Consider the following 17850-nt stretch of genomic DNA (forward strand, 5'->3'; position numbering starts at 1 on the left):
GACATTAACTTTACTGGGGACATTAACAAAGATGAGTAATGTTATCCTCGCTCAAGTATGAATTATGCCAATGTTTGCAAATTTGGATGATTAAGGTTGTACCTAAAACGATCACCTGGTTTTTTTCAGTTCTGAGATGTAATAGGAGTCCACCTGTGCCTGTATCTGAAAGTATCCACACATATTTTCAGAATAACATTTTAAGCAAAACACGTTAAGATAGCCTAATTCTGATTTATTTTTCTGAAGTTTATGATTGGTAAATCTGACCCTGTTCTTAAGAGGTATCTCAGGAAAAGAGAAAGCTATTTTCTCAGTGATCACTGCGCTTAATTTTAGTTCTGCTTTAGATTACTGATCCTCAGATCAGTACAGACAAATGTCCAGATCCTCTGTCCAGCACAGATAAATCTTACAAACTGTAATTTAATTAAAATATTTCTTAAATTGGTTCAATTTTGCAAATGCTTCTCCTTTCTACTACAACCTACATGGTTTGCCACGTTCCATAATGCTGCCTGGTAAATAAGTTACGTATTTATTACCACTAATCCTGTTGCTATGTTCTCATTATTAATAAATTAATGTGTCTAATTATTAAAACATACCAAGCACGTTCCAATTACTTTTTCTCACCTGCCTCCACTTCTTTAATGCAAGACATTCCAAGCAGAAACCTACTTTACTTTCCAATCATCTTGATGAATGATATAAAGCAACAGGGTTTATTCTCTAGACATTCAGCTTACAGCCTCTCTACATGAACAAGCTGGATGTGGAAGGAGGCCCTGAGATCATGCCTGGGGCATTAATGAGCTTATTAGAACACTGTAACAAGGATTATCTGAATTTCTTATGCAGAACTGAAGATTTAATCAGTCTCTTGCCTTCAACTACAAACACAGGTCAGCTTAAAATAATTGCTGTTCTAAAACCACATTTTTTTTCTTCTAATACTGGCATTGGTTATGATGACCAAGGATGATTAATGTTCATTAAAAATGGTAAAACTTCTGGAAAAAAATATTATACATTAAACATGGCATCTTGTTTTATTATTATGAATTCAATGCAGCACAGCTGACCTTGGCAGTAATTTTCATACTGAAATGAAAACATCACTTTTCATGAGTCCATCACATCACATTTGGATGCTAAGCTTTTGCCCATAGTTTTCAATGATATTGCACTTAAAAGAAAACTGCTTTTCACCTTTAACTTTCCTTCCCACTCATCAGTAGCCATAAAGATGGTTACCCTGAAAATCACTCGAATGCATATTTAGATGATTCTTGCAACAACTGAACCATTTGCTGATTGGGGGTCAGCCTGGAAAAACATATTTTTAATAAAAAATAAACAAATAAACAGAGCTCTCCTAAAAGCTGCAACTGGAGCATGCTAGCACAGTGCAGAAATACATAACACAACTTATCTTAAGGCTTTCAGTTTTGTTATTACCTCAGTCTGTCTGGAGTCCATACATTTTTAATGACTGTGCTTACCAGTTGCTGTCCGTGAACACCCCAGGCTGCATACTGTAAAACTGAATCCTCTACTTCTGGAGGGTTTAACTCCCAAACTTCCCTTGAAAAAAGGGAAACATTTTTACTTGAACACACTGGCATCACCTCATGGATAGAGACAATGACACGGTATGGAAAAAACAATGTGACTTACCTCGTGTGTATGTTATAAATCACGTATGAAGCTGTATAAGAAGAATGAAAAACCTGTTAAAAAAAAGAAGAATAATAATTACAAGACAAAATACAGGATTAAATACAGACTACCATGAGGGCAGTCACCACCTTTCAACCCCTGTAAACACCAACACCTTTGTTACTGATGAATGTTTTACTGAATCAATTATAACCAATATATCTGAATCAGGTTTTGAAAGCTGTAGGAAGGACACACATATTCAACTATTAATTTAACCAGACACCTTAACAGTGTAACAACTGAGCAGAAAATGTCCCAATTTGAAAAATCTGCATTCCTGTTAAAAAAAAAAACCAAACCCACACACCAAAAAAACCACAATAAAACAACCTCCTCCCCTCCCCCCCCAAAAAAAACAAACCCAAAACCCCACTGAGAATATACCTTAGGAAAAAAAAACCCCGTTGTTTTTTTTTTTTTTATCAAGCTGTGTCAAAATGATTGTACAGGCATCACAGTTATTCTCCTTCAAATGCAGACCAAAACAGGGTCATACGGTATTTTTCTGGCCACCTGCTATGAACAGCCTGAAGGACCTCCCAGGTGTGGCTCACAGAACAGAAACTGTACTTCGTGGGTCTCTGTTTGCTGTGGCTTTCAATAAATAAGTTTTGGTCTGGGTTTGGCTGACTTCCTTTGTTTTTCAGGAAAACTCTGTTGAAGGTTTTCTGTCATTTTGGGTCAAAAAAAGAACTATTTTTCAGTAAACTTTTCTCATTCAAAAGCAAGTTACCAGTGACTTCAGGATTCAGAACCTGTCGGATTGTCTGAACAGAACAGAAGGGCACTTCGAGTGTGTAACGTGATGGACCACCACACCAAAGGGTTCAAATCAAAGCAAACTATTACACATTTTCTCTAGTTAAACGTCAGTCTATACACAGATAGTGAATAACTAACATTTTGCTCTCTTCCAGGCTTGACTGATTGGTCTTTACCTAGCTCATTTTTTGCCTCTACGTCTTGTATCAGGAAAGTATCATAATTCCATAGTATTAGTTTTATTATGATTTGAAATTACTTCATGGTCTTGGAACACCAAATATATTTGCCACTAATTATTACCGAATTAAGCAAAAATCTTCTTTTTAATGTAATATTTCTGTCAGAAAAAAACCCATTAGATTCCAGACTTACTGCAGCTTCACGTCTACAGTTACAGCATCTCTGCTTGGCACGTGAAGGGTTTATTTCTAGACAGGCTAATCCCAGTTAGATGGGGGCAGCTACAGCTGTAAAGCCAAAACTTTGGCACGGATACATGTGTTGAGAACTCTGCAAGTTTTATTTTCTGCTCTGGGAACCGTTCAGTGTCTCCTTCAAAGAGAACAGGCAAAGGGGGATCCTACATGGACAGAGCCACTGGAATTTGTCACTAGGGCACACGAGAGGCTTTCAGAGGTTGTTATTTTATCTGGAGGCCATTCAATAACAGAGCCACCTGAAACATCCCTCCACTGACTCCCTTTTCATTAGTAGTACCCTGCCAACACATGCCAAGAATTTAGCATGCCCTAAATCTTTGCTGGCTGATGCAGCAAGAATCCCACAAAGGTCTCTAAGATTAGTGACTCTACTTTGTGCAACAGCTGATATCCCTTCTATAAAATTTCCCTCTGTGATAAAAATAATTTCTCTTTTCCAAGCCTATTGTGTCCAAAGTCAGAACCGTTGCTTCAGTAAGAATCATACATATATTAAATATGCCCCAAACTTTTTAATATTTTATATTACAGCTTAAGATAAACAGTTGTGTCATGTACCAGCCTCTTCTGAGAAGTGTGACTGAAAGAGAGACAAATGGTTAAATCATGGTGGTTTCTGCAGAGGATGTGCACTGCCAGAGGTTACCCAGCAGCTTTTAAAGGCCAGTTACAAAGTAGAGAAATGGGTCTCTTGCCCTTGTGGGAAAAGGGAAAATTGTATCAAAGATAATGTATGTGGAGGGTTGATAAATATTTTGAAAAGAAATATTTAAAAAGTAAATTATTAGACAGAATATATTTCAACAAGAAATGCTAAACTAATAAGTCATTCTGACAGCTTAAACAGAAAATATACTGTAACAACAAGAATAACACTTCATATATCATGTGGAAATTCTGCTCCTGCCCAGTGTAACATTTCTGTCTAAACATTTATCCAGAAACATTAATATCTGTTGAAAAAAAGTTGAAGGAGCTCCACTTCTAGTGGAGACCAACACTAGAGTGAAGTCACTTTCAGACAGGATGCTGACATTTTTCTCTCTTTACCCATATTCGTTTTATTTCTTAACAGGAACACCATGTATAAATTACAGCTACGAAGCTTCCTAACTCATCTTGCTTGCAAGAGCCACACGCTGAAACACAATCACTATTGAAGTGAAATCAATAAAAAAAGACGTAGAAAATCTTTCTTTTTCTAGCCTGGCTCTTACAGAAAGTGCTCAGGAAGCTCTTGTTGGTTTCTACAAGGGCTTGACCTGTTTGGCTTCCTCTTGCACAGAGCTGTGTCAGTGGCTGGGACAGCTCTTCCCTAACGTCATCACACAACACCTGGCACCACAGGGAGGAGGACCAGCAACCTCAAAACACCAGGATCAAACCTCCCACACAGCCACCAGTTATGTCCTCTGCAGAAGAGGCTTGGGGAATGCAAGCTCTGCAGCTAAGCAGAAAAAAAAATCTGGTAATTTTTGTAGCACTGATCCCTGTCACAGTGTATTTACAGCCAAGGCTGGCTACCACGTGCAACAGCCAAACAAAGTGCAACCATTCCCATGCCAAAATGCTTTCAGGCATATCTTGTACTCTATGTCTTCTAACTGAGGTGCTATCAAAAGACTGGAAGAAGATTATAATTTCAACATTGCCATTGAATTGCTCCAATTGACCAATATGAGATATGTGAAACTGAGGAAAAGGGTTTGGTTGTGGTGAAAAATACTCATCCTCTACGTACAGAGAGAATCAGTTAACGATTATGGACACACAAAATATCTCTAAGAAGAAAAGCAATGTAGGAGAGGAAAGCCTCTTAAAATATTAAATGCATTTCAGCAATTTCTGCAGGAAAACAAAAAGAGGAAAATGGCCTGGTATAATTTATTAAAATAATTATACATGTTAAGGTTGGGCACCGTGAGGAGCCTTAACTTCAGAAGTGGCATGTATGATTGCTAGGGTTCAGGCCCTTCTGGCAAGTAAATAACTTGTCTGCTTCTATTATGGTAAGCTGGAAAATGTTCCCTGCAATGTTAAGAATTGTGAAAATGCCTTTTTAGATCAGACAGACAGTATACCTCCCCCTCAGTACAATTTATTTAATTTTTCTTTTGCCACAGAATGCAGTCGGTAACAACCATTGCATATTAAATATTTCTCCTGAATTCATTCTTTTATCAGTTTATAAAGTGATGACAAGCTTTCATCTGGTGCTGCTCAGCACTGAAAAAGTTAGCTGCATTTGTGTATGAAAAAAATGAAATTACAGAACTCCATTACAAAGGACCAAAAAGAAAAAGGTGACAAAAGTATTTCAAGACAAATTGCTCCAGTCAAAATGTATTGAAATAACAATCTATTACTCAGCTAACAGCCAACAATAAAAAACACACTTATCAATCATGATCTGAACTTTTAGATGGCACATTTAGATGAAGGTGTGATTCTTTCAACAGCTGAGTTGTGGAGTTTCATGTGTCCTTTACTCTCTACCTTTCAAAGAATTATTTTTTCTTTTTATGGTTTCTAAAAATGGAATAATTCCATGGAACTCAGTGCATAGCCCAACAAGATGCAAGAAAACAGAACTTTATACACTCTGCCAAACACACTCCACTAATTCTGCAATACATTCCAGAAAATATCCAGTTCACTGTCCCTGGGTAATTTGGAAAACATTTCTCAGCAGAATAATGTTTTTGCTAAAACCTGCCAAGAAAACCTCAGTAGCAGTATTTTTGTGGTGTGATGAGAGCTCTCAGCTCCAGGCAAATGGATGAGAGCTGATGACATTAGAACCTCGCAGCGCTATAATCCTAAAATGCTTGGGCATGCCAAACACCTTGATGCATCCTTTATCCATTTCCTGTATTATAAACCAATTACATTCTTTCATGTGTTATGTATTTAGAGCAATAATGGTGCCTTCTTGGTGGCATGGCTTTTTGCAAGGTAGTGGAGTGACTGTCCTGTATTTTTTGTTTTCACCCAAACATACACCTGCAATCTGAACTCATCTCTGCAGCTCTCAGTGCTGCTACACTCTGTAAGTTTCAGGAAGACATCTCACAGGGCATAAAAGCACTCAGACTGATAAAGAACTATAAAAGGTGAGGGTATACAAAATACATTGAAAATTTCAGCACCAGCAGTAATACTTTCAGTAATTCCAAAGCTTAACATTCAAATGGTGCCCATATTTTGCACACAACATAGATATACATCATTTTGTATTGTACACAGCAAAGAGAACATACTATTTAACAGCCATGCCCTTCCCATTAGTTTAAAAAAAAAAAAAAAGGCAGCAGAGACACACTAAATAACTGAAATTGCAGTGTTTACCATCATTCCCATCCCACTTATCTCTAAACACATACTCTGATTTGGAAAGAGAGGCAGTTTGTCAGGTAAGGTTCAAAACCATGCAGATCTCTGATTCATCAGTGAGGTATCAGACCTTTTATGGGTTAATTTACACTTCTGATCCCATGAAAAACAAAATCTAGTATTTTAAGAGACTACTAGTCTGAACGAAAAAGGACTATAGTCTTGTTCTATGAGTTAAAGAATTCAATCAGACTTGGACACAAAGTAATCAACCTTAGCCGGGTGAAGTTTTAACTCCTGCAGTATATGGATGCCTCCCAAAGAATATTTATTACTCATAAAAAGAGAAAGATCAAAAAACTGCTTTTCTTGCTTCACAGGCACAAGTCAATTATTAGGCAGTTCAAAGCTATGACAGAACCCGATATGGAAAAGTTTTTCTGTGCTTGAAAGCTTTTCTATTTTTTCCAGCTCCATCAGCTGCCCATATAAAAGATATTACCTTTTCCCACAAATCTTGTCTTGTTTATCTCTTCAGGCCACCACATCTAAAACAACTACTTTAGGGAGAAACAAATATTCCTAAGCGTAGCTGAAAAAAAAAAAAAAGGACTACCTAAAATTAAAAGTGATGCTTCCTAATTAATAACCTGCATTACAGTGCATATCACCAAATTCATGTGAACCCAGAAATCAGGGGGCAGGACAGAGCGAAGCAGGGAAGTAAACAGGAATACATCCTGCCAAGGACACTCACTTCTCCATTCATCCGTGGCCCTTCTCACTTTTGAAGATCTTTCCTAATACATCAGTAAAATGGTCTGGCACATTCCCAAACTGCCTCAGTGGGTGGGTGCCAGCCACAGGAGCTACTGGCTGTCATGCAGAGTGTGAAAAACAGCAACATGAGTAGGATTCTGCCTTTATCCTCTTTTCTACACTTGAATTAAGCATTTGAAGAATTACTGCAAAATCTACTTACGCTGAAAACTGAACCAAAAAGCCTTTGCCGGGGTAAAGTGATTAGAAGGACAAGCAAAATATAACCCATCATTCATCTGCCATTCACGCAATGAAGTACCCACACACAAATGACAAACAGAATCTCATTCAAAAATCCCAATCTGTAAGAAACCTCCACTAATGGCTCAAAAATACAATTTGGAGAAAGAAATGTAAACAGATATTTCTTCCTATTTTGCCTTTAGGATTTAAGCACCTTGGAAGAAAATTGGAATATCCAGAACATGCCATGAGCTACAAATAATAAGCAAGGACCAAATGTAGAGTGGGGAGGATATGAGGGGATATAATGAAACACAGGAAAGTTATGGAGATCTTTTGAAGGGATTACTGATATAAATGCAGTGTGCTTGTGGCCAGAAAATAAAACTATTACATATTCTCAGTAAGTTAACATATATTCAAGTTCACTCCCCATATAAAAACCATATCCTATACAAATTACACTAAATTATACAAAGTCTATGCATGTTATCTATATAAACTGGGCAAATAATTATTAAAACTATTTTTCCTGTAGTTAGTGATATTTTACTATCAATTCTGCTCAGAGAATACTGGTGTAATTCAGAATTCCAGCAATGAAAATGAGAAGAAGCTTTCAGCAGGTCTTTGATGTCATGTACAAACTCGTTATTCTGGTACACGCTTGGAGAACACCAGGTTATTTGTGGCCAAACTCCCTCTGTTGTGGAAAGTCTGCTGAAAGCAAATGAGTTACAGTAGGAGGGGGCAATCTCTGCTCTATGCCATCAGGATTCCAAGCAGCAACTTCTTCCTCTCCAAAAAACCAGATTAACATCCACACAACCAGCTCCTATTCCTCATTTCCTTTTTATGAGCTTTAAGACACGTGACCTTGCTGGGACTGCAGTGCAAAGAGAATGGAATCAGTATCTAATGTGCTGATCACAAAACAATAAAAAAGATATATTCCTTTCTTATCTTTGTATTGCAAGATGTTCAGCACCCCATTAGTAAAACCTGTGAGGGAGTTAATAAGATTAAATTAGAGCAGCATGACTACTGCCAAAGGCAAAGCACAACTGCTGGATGAAACTTCCATCTATTTTGCAATTTATGTGCTAAATAAATTAATAATGTTAATGGTATCAATAACATTATGGTGAAATCCAAATTTCTCTAAAATTCTGTTATCGTTCACCTCAAATTCCCCCTTTGCCTTTCCTGTCTTACTCCATGTGCTCTCCAGCACAGGAATTGCTGCTAAATGGGACTAAACAGCTAAATACTATACAGCCATGGTTGGGTTTCATGTAATTGGTTCCTTGGGCGTGAAAAAAGTGAAGAGAGAGCTTTGCAGCATTGAATTCTGAGCCACAGAGGGACATGAAACCACTGGATAACACCTATGCTATTAGTGAAGAGTTTGAAAAACCAACCCCTACACCAATAAGTGATGGCCTCTGCGTATTCATGAAAATAGTACTGATCAAAGATTGGAATTCTGCTGATTTCATGCCATGGCAACAAACACAGTGAGACCTCAGACTCTGCATTGACAGCAAAGCTCAGCTCCCTTTGGGATACACACAAGAAATGCCTCACACCGTGCTCCAGCAAAGTGGCACCTTTTGCTCTTGGAGCTGTAGTATTTAACTGGTGTTTTCCTGGTGTTAGATTCAGTAAGCCAAAGCACATGAGTTAATGAGCGATTATATCTGGGACAGAGAGAGCAATGGGGACTTCTCACTTCAAGTAGTATGAGACAACATATTCTTCAACTAGCTTCAGAGCAAATTCTTAGGAACAAGCAACTGAAGAGTGTCTTACTGAGATGATGGATTGCCACCCATTTGTGAATCCTATCATTTCTACCCAATTCTGTAAGCAAAGAAAAATAGAGGTAAATTTTGGCACTCTTTATGTCTAAATCTTTATATATTCTTCCACAATTCTGGCCCTTTTGGTGAAATATCTGGTTTCTGAAAACTCTGTATATAATTGCAGAGTTAATTTAAGATGGAGCTTGATTCATTTGAGCACTGAAGTCAAATGACAAGGTTATAACATTGAAAAGCATATATTTATTTGTTTCAATCAGCATTGATTATTTCTCATGATTGATAAGAACCACTGCATATCATTGGTAGTAATTTATGGTTACCATTAATACTTTGGGGTATGAAATATTGCCAGCCATAACAACTATATGCTGCCAAACCAAAATAAATATAAAGGCGAGACATTTTGAGACACGTAATTTATCTTTAAGAAAAAAGGCTGTCAAGGAAGCCAAAACAAAAAAGCACCTCTAGAAAATCTCTTAGAGCCTCAACTGTTCACATAGAATTTTTCAATAGGATTAATTATTTCAAGAAAAAGACATCCACTGCAGAATGTAAAATAAATCACAATCAATTAAACTCAGTTCATATAACCAAGAGTAATGTAATATAAACCACAGTTCAGAATAAATGCAGAAACTTCTTTTTCTTCTGCTACATCAACAACTGATAGACCATCATTCGGATAGGCAACTCAATCAGTTTTGAATATATAATAACTTCAGATGAGTGAATTATTCAAGAAAGAATGTTCAGCATTGCCACTTCTGAAAGCCTCACACATCACTGTCATTTGAAATTCTATTAGTTACACTATCACGTAAAATATGTTTCTTGAGTCTTGTATGAGATGACTTATGACAAAAATTTATATGTTTGGGGTTTTTTTCTGGCTTGTTCACCTGCAGCATTAAAAAACAGGAATGACTGGACAGAAATCATTGTTACATGACAGTGAAACTGGTGAATCTCAAGCCTCAAGCACAGTACATGCCTTTTTTCTTTTTTTTTGGTATAGATACACATGTATGAGCACTTCCTTTTCAAGCATATGCTCACACTCATGTTCAGTGTGATCAAAATTTAGACTTTATGAGCATTTTGGGGATTTATAGAAACTTCTCTTTTCCTGAACTGATTTGCAGGCATCTTTATAGAGTGTGCATGTGTTTTTTGATCTGGACAAGCACAAGGGGAAACAAAAGACATAAATTCTGACACCACAACCAGAACTTTCTCTCCATGGAAATACAAGTCTGGTGAGGGTGCTTGCCTCTGGCCAATGCAGCTGAGAATCCAAATCCGTCTTAGGAAAATATGCATTTAAGCACTTTAATATGCCTGACACTTTAGACACCCTGATCTCTTTACAGGGTCCTATAGATTACTTATATCCTACACAAAAGGCATCATCTACAGGGAATTTGGATTGAGTGTCTCCACACATGCAGAAAACTGTCAAATGAAAATAATGTTTTAAAACACTGATTCTTAAAGGCAAAGCTGCATCAAGTCTTCTCAGAGTGTTCTGAGATGGTTTAATTGCTCTTTGAGGTACTATGGAAGAAAGAATATCGTCAAGACTTGCTTTTATTTTCAGTTTTTCCACGGTGAGTCACAAATTGTATTTATTCAACCTGACCGCTAAAGAGAAAATTGCCAAATGCAGAAAAAACACCACATTGTTTTGAAGAGGCACATTAGTACCTGTGATATTTACAAAAATATGCATAAACTGATTCATGTGAAATATGATGAAAAAAGAAGTTTAAAAAACTATCAATATTTTCTCAATGAACATTCCATATAAATGAAATGTCCAGGTTCTGAGCACAAAAACTAAACAGAACTGAAGGTGCCCTGAAATGATGAGAATACAAAAGGAAATCAAAGCATGTGATGAGTCAATTTTGAAGCAAAGACTATAGTCTCAATATCTCTTTTTCTTCCCCAGACAATCTGAGTCACTCAGGCAGCAGTTAGGAAGCAGACACTGGATGCTCATCTGCTGTTTGCTTACAAATTGCATGAGGAGATGAAAAGACCCTGTGGAGCTGGAGAAAGGAGAAACAATGAGATAAATGGCCTGTGGGCCTGAAGAAATGGAAAGGGAAAATGGAAAAGAAAACTGGGCTGAGGGAAGCAGATGGCTAAACCAGCAAGCATGCAAGATGAAAGAAGGAAGACAAAAAGACAGGGCTAAAAATATCAGGGTGGGATAAAAGAGACGGAATAAAAAGAAAGAACAAATCCAGAACAAAACAGCGCTGAAACCCTTAGAGTGGTGGAAATTAAGAGGATCAGGTCAAAGGAGAACAGGCAGCAGGGAGGGAAAGCAGTAAGCAGACCTGCAGTGTGTGGGCATGGGCTGGAACACACAGGCTCAGGGAACTGATGAATGAATTCAGGCAGAACTAGAGCCTTTCTCTTCTAGAGGATCGAAGACATGAATGAAAAACTGTTTTCTAAGCAATCTGACAGTTCAGTGCCTGTACTTGGGCTACCTGCCTTTCACTGCCTTGATTACCATCATCATTAATTGCTTAGTGTGGATATGACACATGGATCAGCAGGAAGGCATGGGTGTTTCTCGTGATAAGTCATCCTCTCTCCTGGTCTCCCACTGTGACATCAAGACACCTTTTAATGGTAACTCTGGGAGTTGGAGAGTCCAGGGAATCTTTGCATGCTACTGGCAGGGCTTTTCAATAGCAAGAAATTCCTTACTTAGCCTTTTATAGAGTTTTCATGATAAAATGACTGTTTGTTTCTCCTTGAGTATTTATCCACCTGTAGGTTGAGCCATGAACAGCTTTCACAACTACTTTTGAAATCCATGTGTTTAAAGTGGTCTTGTACTGCAATCGAACCTGTATTATTCCAGGCAACCAACATAGCCAGGACTCCATCCCTCCAAGATAATCTCCAGAAACCTTTTTTAAACTCTTCAAATAATTTGAACACTGCAATTCAGACTTCTCCCCTTCTTACATCAGTTCTGCACTGCAGTGTGAACTCCAGTGTCTTCATGTTCTAAATACAGCATGAAAAGAAAATCTTTTCCATAGGAATAAGTTCAGCAAGTAGCACTACAGCTAAATTTCATCTTTAAACTTCCTTTTTGGTCATGCCCTATTCATCTCCCACATCGCCATGATTTCTTTGGTGCTGCTGGCCCTGCTAACAGGCTTACACTGTTCCCCTTCTGTTCCACTACCCTGTTACAAAACTGAGCAAAATATCACCTCCAGGTGCAGTTCCCAACAATGGAGCTCACAGCCAGTCATCCTCTCCAGCACTTCCCATTAGCAAGCCATGATGCTGCTTGCAGCCAACTAGGTCTACCTTCACTAATTTTCTCGTATTGTGCCATATTTCTGTGCTGGTCTCTGTTGTGGCCGTTTTATGATATTACAGTCCCTTTGATGGTGGTATCATGAAGTAGACTCCTGTAGCAAGTAAAAGACCTCTTCATGATGAAGTGATTAAAAGGTCATGATAAGAGAGCTATTCATTTAGTACAAGGGAGTGCTTCGTGGTGATCTCAAAGAAGCTGTAACAAAGTGATGAATACCTCACACCAAACTCGTCTCTCCGGGAAACATCTAATCTGGTGCTATATTTGCAGACAATAAATAGAATTATAAAGGCTAAATTTGTGCAGATGGTTGACTGCCTTCACTGGAACATTAATTTATTGCCTAAGACCCCAGGCTACACCTTTCATGCTCAAACACCCAAAAAGACTTGTCCTCACTTAAAAAGAACACAAAAATTGGATAATAAAGGGGCACATCTTAATATTTCTCTAAAAAGTGGACTCAACCATTTGATCTGTTAGGTCTGTCACACTGTCAGTGCTCCTCATAGCCTGAGATGGAAGCTTGGTTTAAAGAGTGATGTGCAACAAAGACAGCTTAAAACATTTCTCTGGGACAGTTACATAAAGGTCTAGTCTTTGCCACCTATTTCAAGGTATTTCAACCCTATGTCTGTATTTTAAAAGGTCTTTCTTTCACTCTATCTGTGCCAAAGCAACTGCTAACTCTCATTTACAGAAATTCACTCATCCAACACTCTTTTCAGCACTGTTGAGAAATGCCAACGCCAGCAGATTTTTCTGCTTTCCCAACTGTCCTGTTGGCCCAGTCAGAGGCAGTCAGACAACTTTTTTTGTGATCAAGGAGCCAGGAATTGGGCCAATGCCCCTTCTGTGAGAAAGATGGGATGGTTTCCTCATGCGAAATGCAGATGGGAGATACCCCTGCCATGCAGTGGGCCTTGAGAAAAGGACTGTGAGACAGGACGGTAAAAATATTTGAAGAACACACAGCCTGTTTTCATCTTTGGGCATTTGCTCTGGGATAAAGTTTTCAGCCATTGGATTAATGTATTACTTCTTAAGAGTCAAACAGTGCCAACCATCCCCATTGATATCCACTTGCATGGTGGATTCAATTATGCAGTACAATGGTGTTTCAAGTGAGTGAAAACTCTGCCTCAGCATTTTTGAAGTAATGACCTGGGTCAGGCTGACCCTCTCCCTCCAGGCTAAATAATTTCTTATAAATAGAAAGGCACAGGCTTCCCATGAAGGTACTTGTTTAATGAGAAGCAGCAATTCCAGATTTGATGAAGGAGCTAGCTTAATACTTCGCTGCATTATTTCTGTTTTGTAGGGGGAAGTGACTCATAAAGTAGAGGTGGCTGGGGGGGTTCTTTCCATTTAATTTCTTTTAGAATCTATGTTCATCCTTCTAATTTGCAGAATGTTCTCATAAAACATTTGTTCTATTTTAAAAAAATAATTAACTACTACTTTTGTTCTTGATGTTGAATATTTCCTAGAGAACTATTTTGTGCTCTGACTGTACATAACATATTGTCATAGAACATATCAACCACTTGTTGAATTGGATCAGATATTCTTATTTAAGAATGGCAAAACTGCTCCAGCTTCACTACATCAAGTTAAGGACTTGGCTGGATTTGCTCTTTCAACACCACTGTGTGGGCTACAAGTCAATTTTCAAAACCTCCTGACAGAGCACTTGCATATTCTCTCAGCTTCTATTGTGACCCTAAAAAGATTTGTGAGAAAGCTAGTGATTTCAGAGAAATAACAATAAAAAAAAAAAGGTTAGATAAACAAACCAGATCTTTCTATGATTTATTACACAGAACATTCATTTTGCAATAATGTTTTTTTCTGGTCAGCAGACCTTATTTCCAATATATTTATAATTCTACCAACTGAGTTGAACATGACTATGAACGTGACCTTCAGAAAGACATTTTTCTTTTGAGAAAGTCTGCTCTAGTGAATAAAAATGGTTTTTAAAAAAAGCTCTGCCTATGAACTTCGTGAAAGGAAAATACCCTTGACAGAAGGAATAATCTATTAGGAAAATCTAGGTATTGATAAAAACACATTACTGTCTAATCCAATTGACCACTCCCACCTTTGATGTGGATGTGTCTGAAAAGAGACGGCGAGGAAAATACAGCTGTGATGAAAATCTCTTTATTGATCTCTGAAAACTTTGTTTAGCTCATTAATGCATGATTTGTATCCAGAAACAACTAAGTAGTCAATTTAAATATGCACTGTTATTAATTTAACACATATGCTCACAGTATGTCATATATATATATATATGTGCGTGTGTGTGTGTGTGTGTATGTGTGTGTATACATATATTTAAGCAAAGATCAAACTGCAGATTTTCAGTTATTTGCACTGAGAAACCCTACAGAGTTCTTTGTTCATGGAGATGAACTAAGTAGTCAACAGCCCATGAGTGTAGGTTATAAATTCAACCGATTATTCTAGGATCTCTTGCAGGGACAACAATAACACCAAGGTTGTCTTGTGGCCATATTTGACATAATTTCAGTGCTTTCTCTGCAAAAACGTATGTGGGGAATAGAATCCTAAACTTTCTAAAGATGGATGCATTTAGGTGTCAGATGAGGTCAGTAAATAAAAATTGTTATCATTACCCTTTCCATGTGCACTAAAGCCATTTTAATCAAAACAATAAAATTCAAGAGATTTTACATCAAATACCTGATATAAAGTGCTTATATTCCTCTCACATACTCAAGTGATGCAAATTCCATAATATAACACTTATTTGATATTTAATTCATCTTCTTTGCAATTCAGTGTGCAGAATTAAATGACTAAACCTAAAATGATTATGTACATAATGAGTAAAAACAGATCAATTCTTTTTTTAATTTAAGTAAGTGGGAGTTATAAAATTGTTTAAGCACCTTTAATATGAGGAACTGCCTGGTCAAATTCACATTTGTGTTCTTTTAAAAAGAATATTGACTTGAATCAAATTGAGCTGCTTAGATTTTTAACTAAGCAGTGGCGAGATTCTCAGTTGCTGTAATGATTTCTAACCTCTGTTCACTACTGCACTTTGTCATTTTGAACATCTAAATCCCATTTTAAAATATTTTGTCTTTTTTTTTTTTTTTTTTTTTTTTTACATGTGGTTTATTTGTCATAAGAGATGCACAATAGGTCACATTTTCAAGAGGGAGAATGGCCCTTTTATCTGTACACTGACCATCACGTTCTCTGGAGGTTCCTCTTCCCTTACAGAAATTTATCACCAATTTAGCAAAATCATTACAGAATTTCTGCTACTAATAATGGCGCTGTAGTTTGAATGAGTCTCACTCAACACTCTTTAATTAAATTTTACTTGTAAGAACTATAAAACCAATAAGGAAGATGAGATTTAAAAAAAACCAAAAACCACAGAATCATGTATGTTGATCCAGGATTCTTTCAAGGGTAAGAACCCTGTGTTAGATTATTCAGGCAGCAAAGTTTTGTAGATGTTGAGGAGATGGATTCACAGTAAATCCACCCTCTCAGAGGATGCAAGTCTACATTTGGTTATGTGCCCAAGGCTGAGTGGTGTAACTGGTTCAACACTTCCTCAAGATCTGGATCCTCCCTTATTCAATTCAGTAACAAAAAAATTGGTGGTGCTCAGCGGTACAGTGCACAGACATCCTCACAAACACAAAAAAGCCATTTCAGGCACCCATTTCACAGATATGGACTGCAGGTTTCCAATAAACAAATAAATGTTTTATAAGGGTCTGTGGAGTCACCTTAACTGTGCACCGTTCTCATTCCAGGTAATTTAAAATGAACACAGACATATTTGGATTACAGGCAAATGCTTTGGGAACGACATTAAATGTGACCCTAAAAGTTACTTCTTGTTAAAAAGCTGATCATTCTTTTCTCTTTTTCAGTATTAAGAATGATCATCAGTAAAAGCAATGCAGCCCACAAGCTCTATCAAGAATACAGAACATATCCAGACCTCTGTAGCCTGCAACCCACTATAGGTGGGTGCAAGTTATATGATTAATTGCATATTCATGTAGTGGGTTAAGAATTAATAAGGGTCTATTAAGAACTTATTAGATATCACTTCTTTTTCCTCATACCTTTTTTCTTCTTTTTTTTTTCCCCTTCCAGCTAGGTCAGTGGTACCTGACATCTAAGGCACATGTACCTAAACGCTACTGAGCTCTTTCTCTTAGCAGACACTTCTCTATCAGTACTTCAGAAGTGAAGTTAATCAGGCAGCTAATGATCTGCTTTCGTCAAAGAAATATTAACTCTCCCATCATCCATTCCCATAATTAACTTCCCACCGAAGACTGCTCTCTTTACATCAGCTCTGGTGGAGCTGATCTCACTGGATCCTATCACTGTTTCTATCCTTCTATCCTATCACCACTACCAGATCGAACCTGGGATCCTATCACTACTTCTACCCAGAAGAACTTGCATTTTCTTTCCATTATTCCCAAGCAGGTCCTTTCAAAGCTCCATTTGCATTTCCTGGCTGAATGAATCTCCACTAGCCCATCATCAGCTGTAGCACGTGTAGCACTGAAATTCCCTGCCCTTCCCACTGCAGCTGACCTGAGCACAGAATTTCTGGAGCAATCACTTGGTGGCTGCAGCTCTGCAGCACAAAGATGAGATAAAGACACAGCAATACTTTGCACAGCAGGGTTATCTGCTCTGTTCCATGCTGATAATAACACGTTGAATTCTTTAACAGTCTTCTCGAGGGTATTTATCACACAGCAAAGAGGTGCATTATATTCCAGAAATACACTGTAGGAAATGAAGTGGTTTGAGAGTAGACTGCTCTGTGCGCAGTGTCTTAGCAGCAAGTTACAAGTTAACTTGAACTTTCTAACACTGACAAATTATTAGATTTCTAATTCAATGAGCATCCAATTAATTCTGAGTATTAAACTGCAAATTGTCAAAACACCCTTTAAAAACAAACAACCCCCCTCCAAAACAAAACAAAACAACAACAACAACAACAACAACAAAAACACCAAAAAAACAAACCCCAAAAACCAAAACCTGAAACTTGACATTCTTGAGTGGACTTTTCATGTGCAACTTCATTTTAAAAATTTTCAAGTAATAAAAAATTAGAGCCAACTAAAACCAAGTCGTAATTCTCTATTCTATCAACATAGCAAATTATGTATGTTATCTTTCAGTAGGAAAGTCACCAAAAAAAAATTAATAACTTTCATTACAGAATATTAGCTTTAAATTAAGTTTTCCACTTAGATCTGAAGGCAAGCAGTGCCCACTTCATGATCTTCTAAGTTACTTCTTTGGGCAATTTTTTTTTACTCTGCTACTTACCTGATTTTACCATTCATGTGGTTTTCTTCCACAG

The 17850-nt window shown here is 37.5% G+C and overlaps 1 protein-coding gene across 2 annotated transcripts in view; it reads right to left on the reverse strand.

Moving 5' to 3' along the window:
• DPP10 (dipeptidyl peptidase like 10) overlaps positions 1–17850 on the reverse strand; it is a 434600-nt gene that overhangs the window by 58269 nt on the left and 358481 nt on the right. For both annotated transcript variants that reach the window (XM_066190335.1, XM_066190334.1), the window contains exons 6-7: positions 1681–1733; positions 1506–1587 (exon numbers count right to left, since the gene is read on the reverse strand). In XM_066190335.1, the coding sequence (XP_066046432.1) occupies positions 1506–1587; positions 1681–1733 (135 nt within the window). The remainder of the gene's footprint in view (positions 1–1505; positions 1588–1680; positions 1734–17850) is intronic.

The sequence above is a fragment of the Chamaea fasciata genome, unplaced genomic scaffold, assembly GCF_029207755.1.
Source record: "Chamaea fasciata isolate MVZ Bird 193981 ecotype frontalis unplaced genomic scaffold, bChaFas1.0.hap1 SCAF_8, whole genome shotgun sequence".
Classification (NCBI taxonomy): Eukaryota; Metazoa; Chordata; class Aves; order Passeriformes; family Sylviidae; genus Chamaea; species Chamaea fasciata.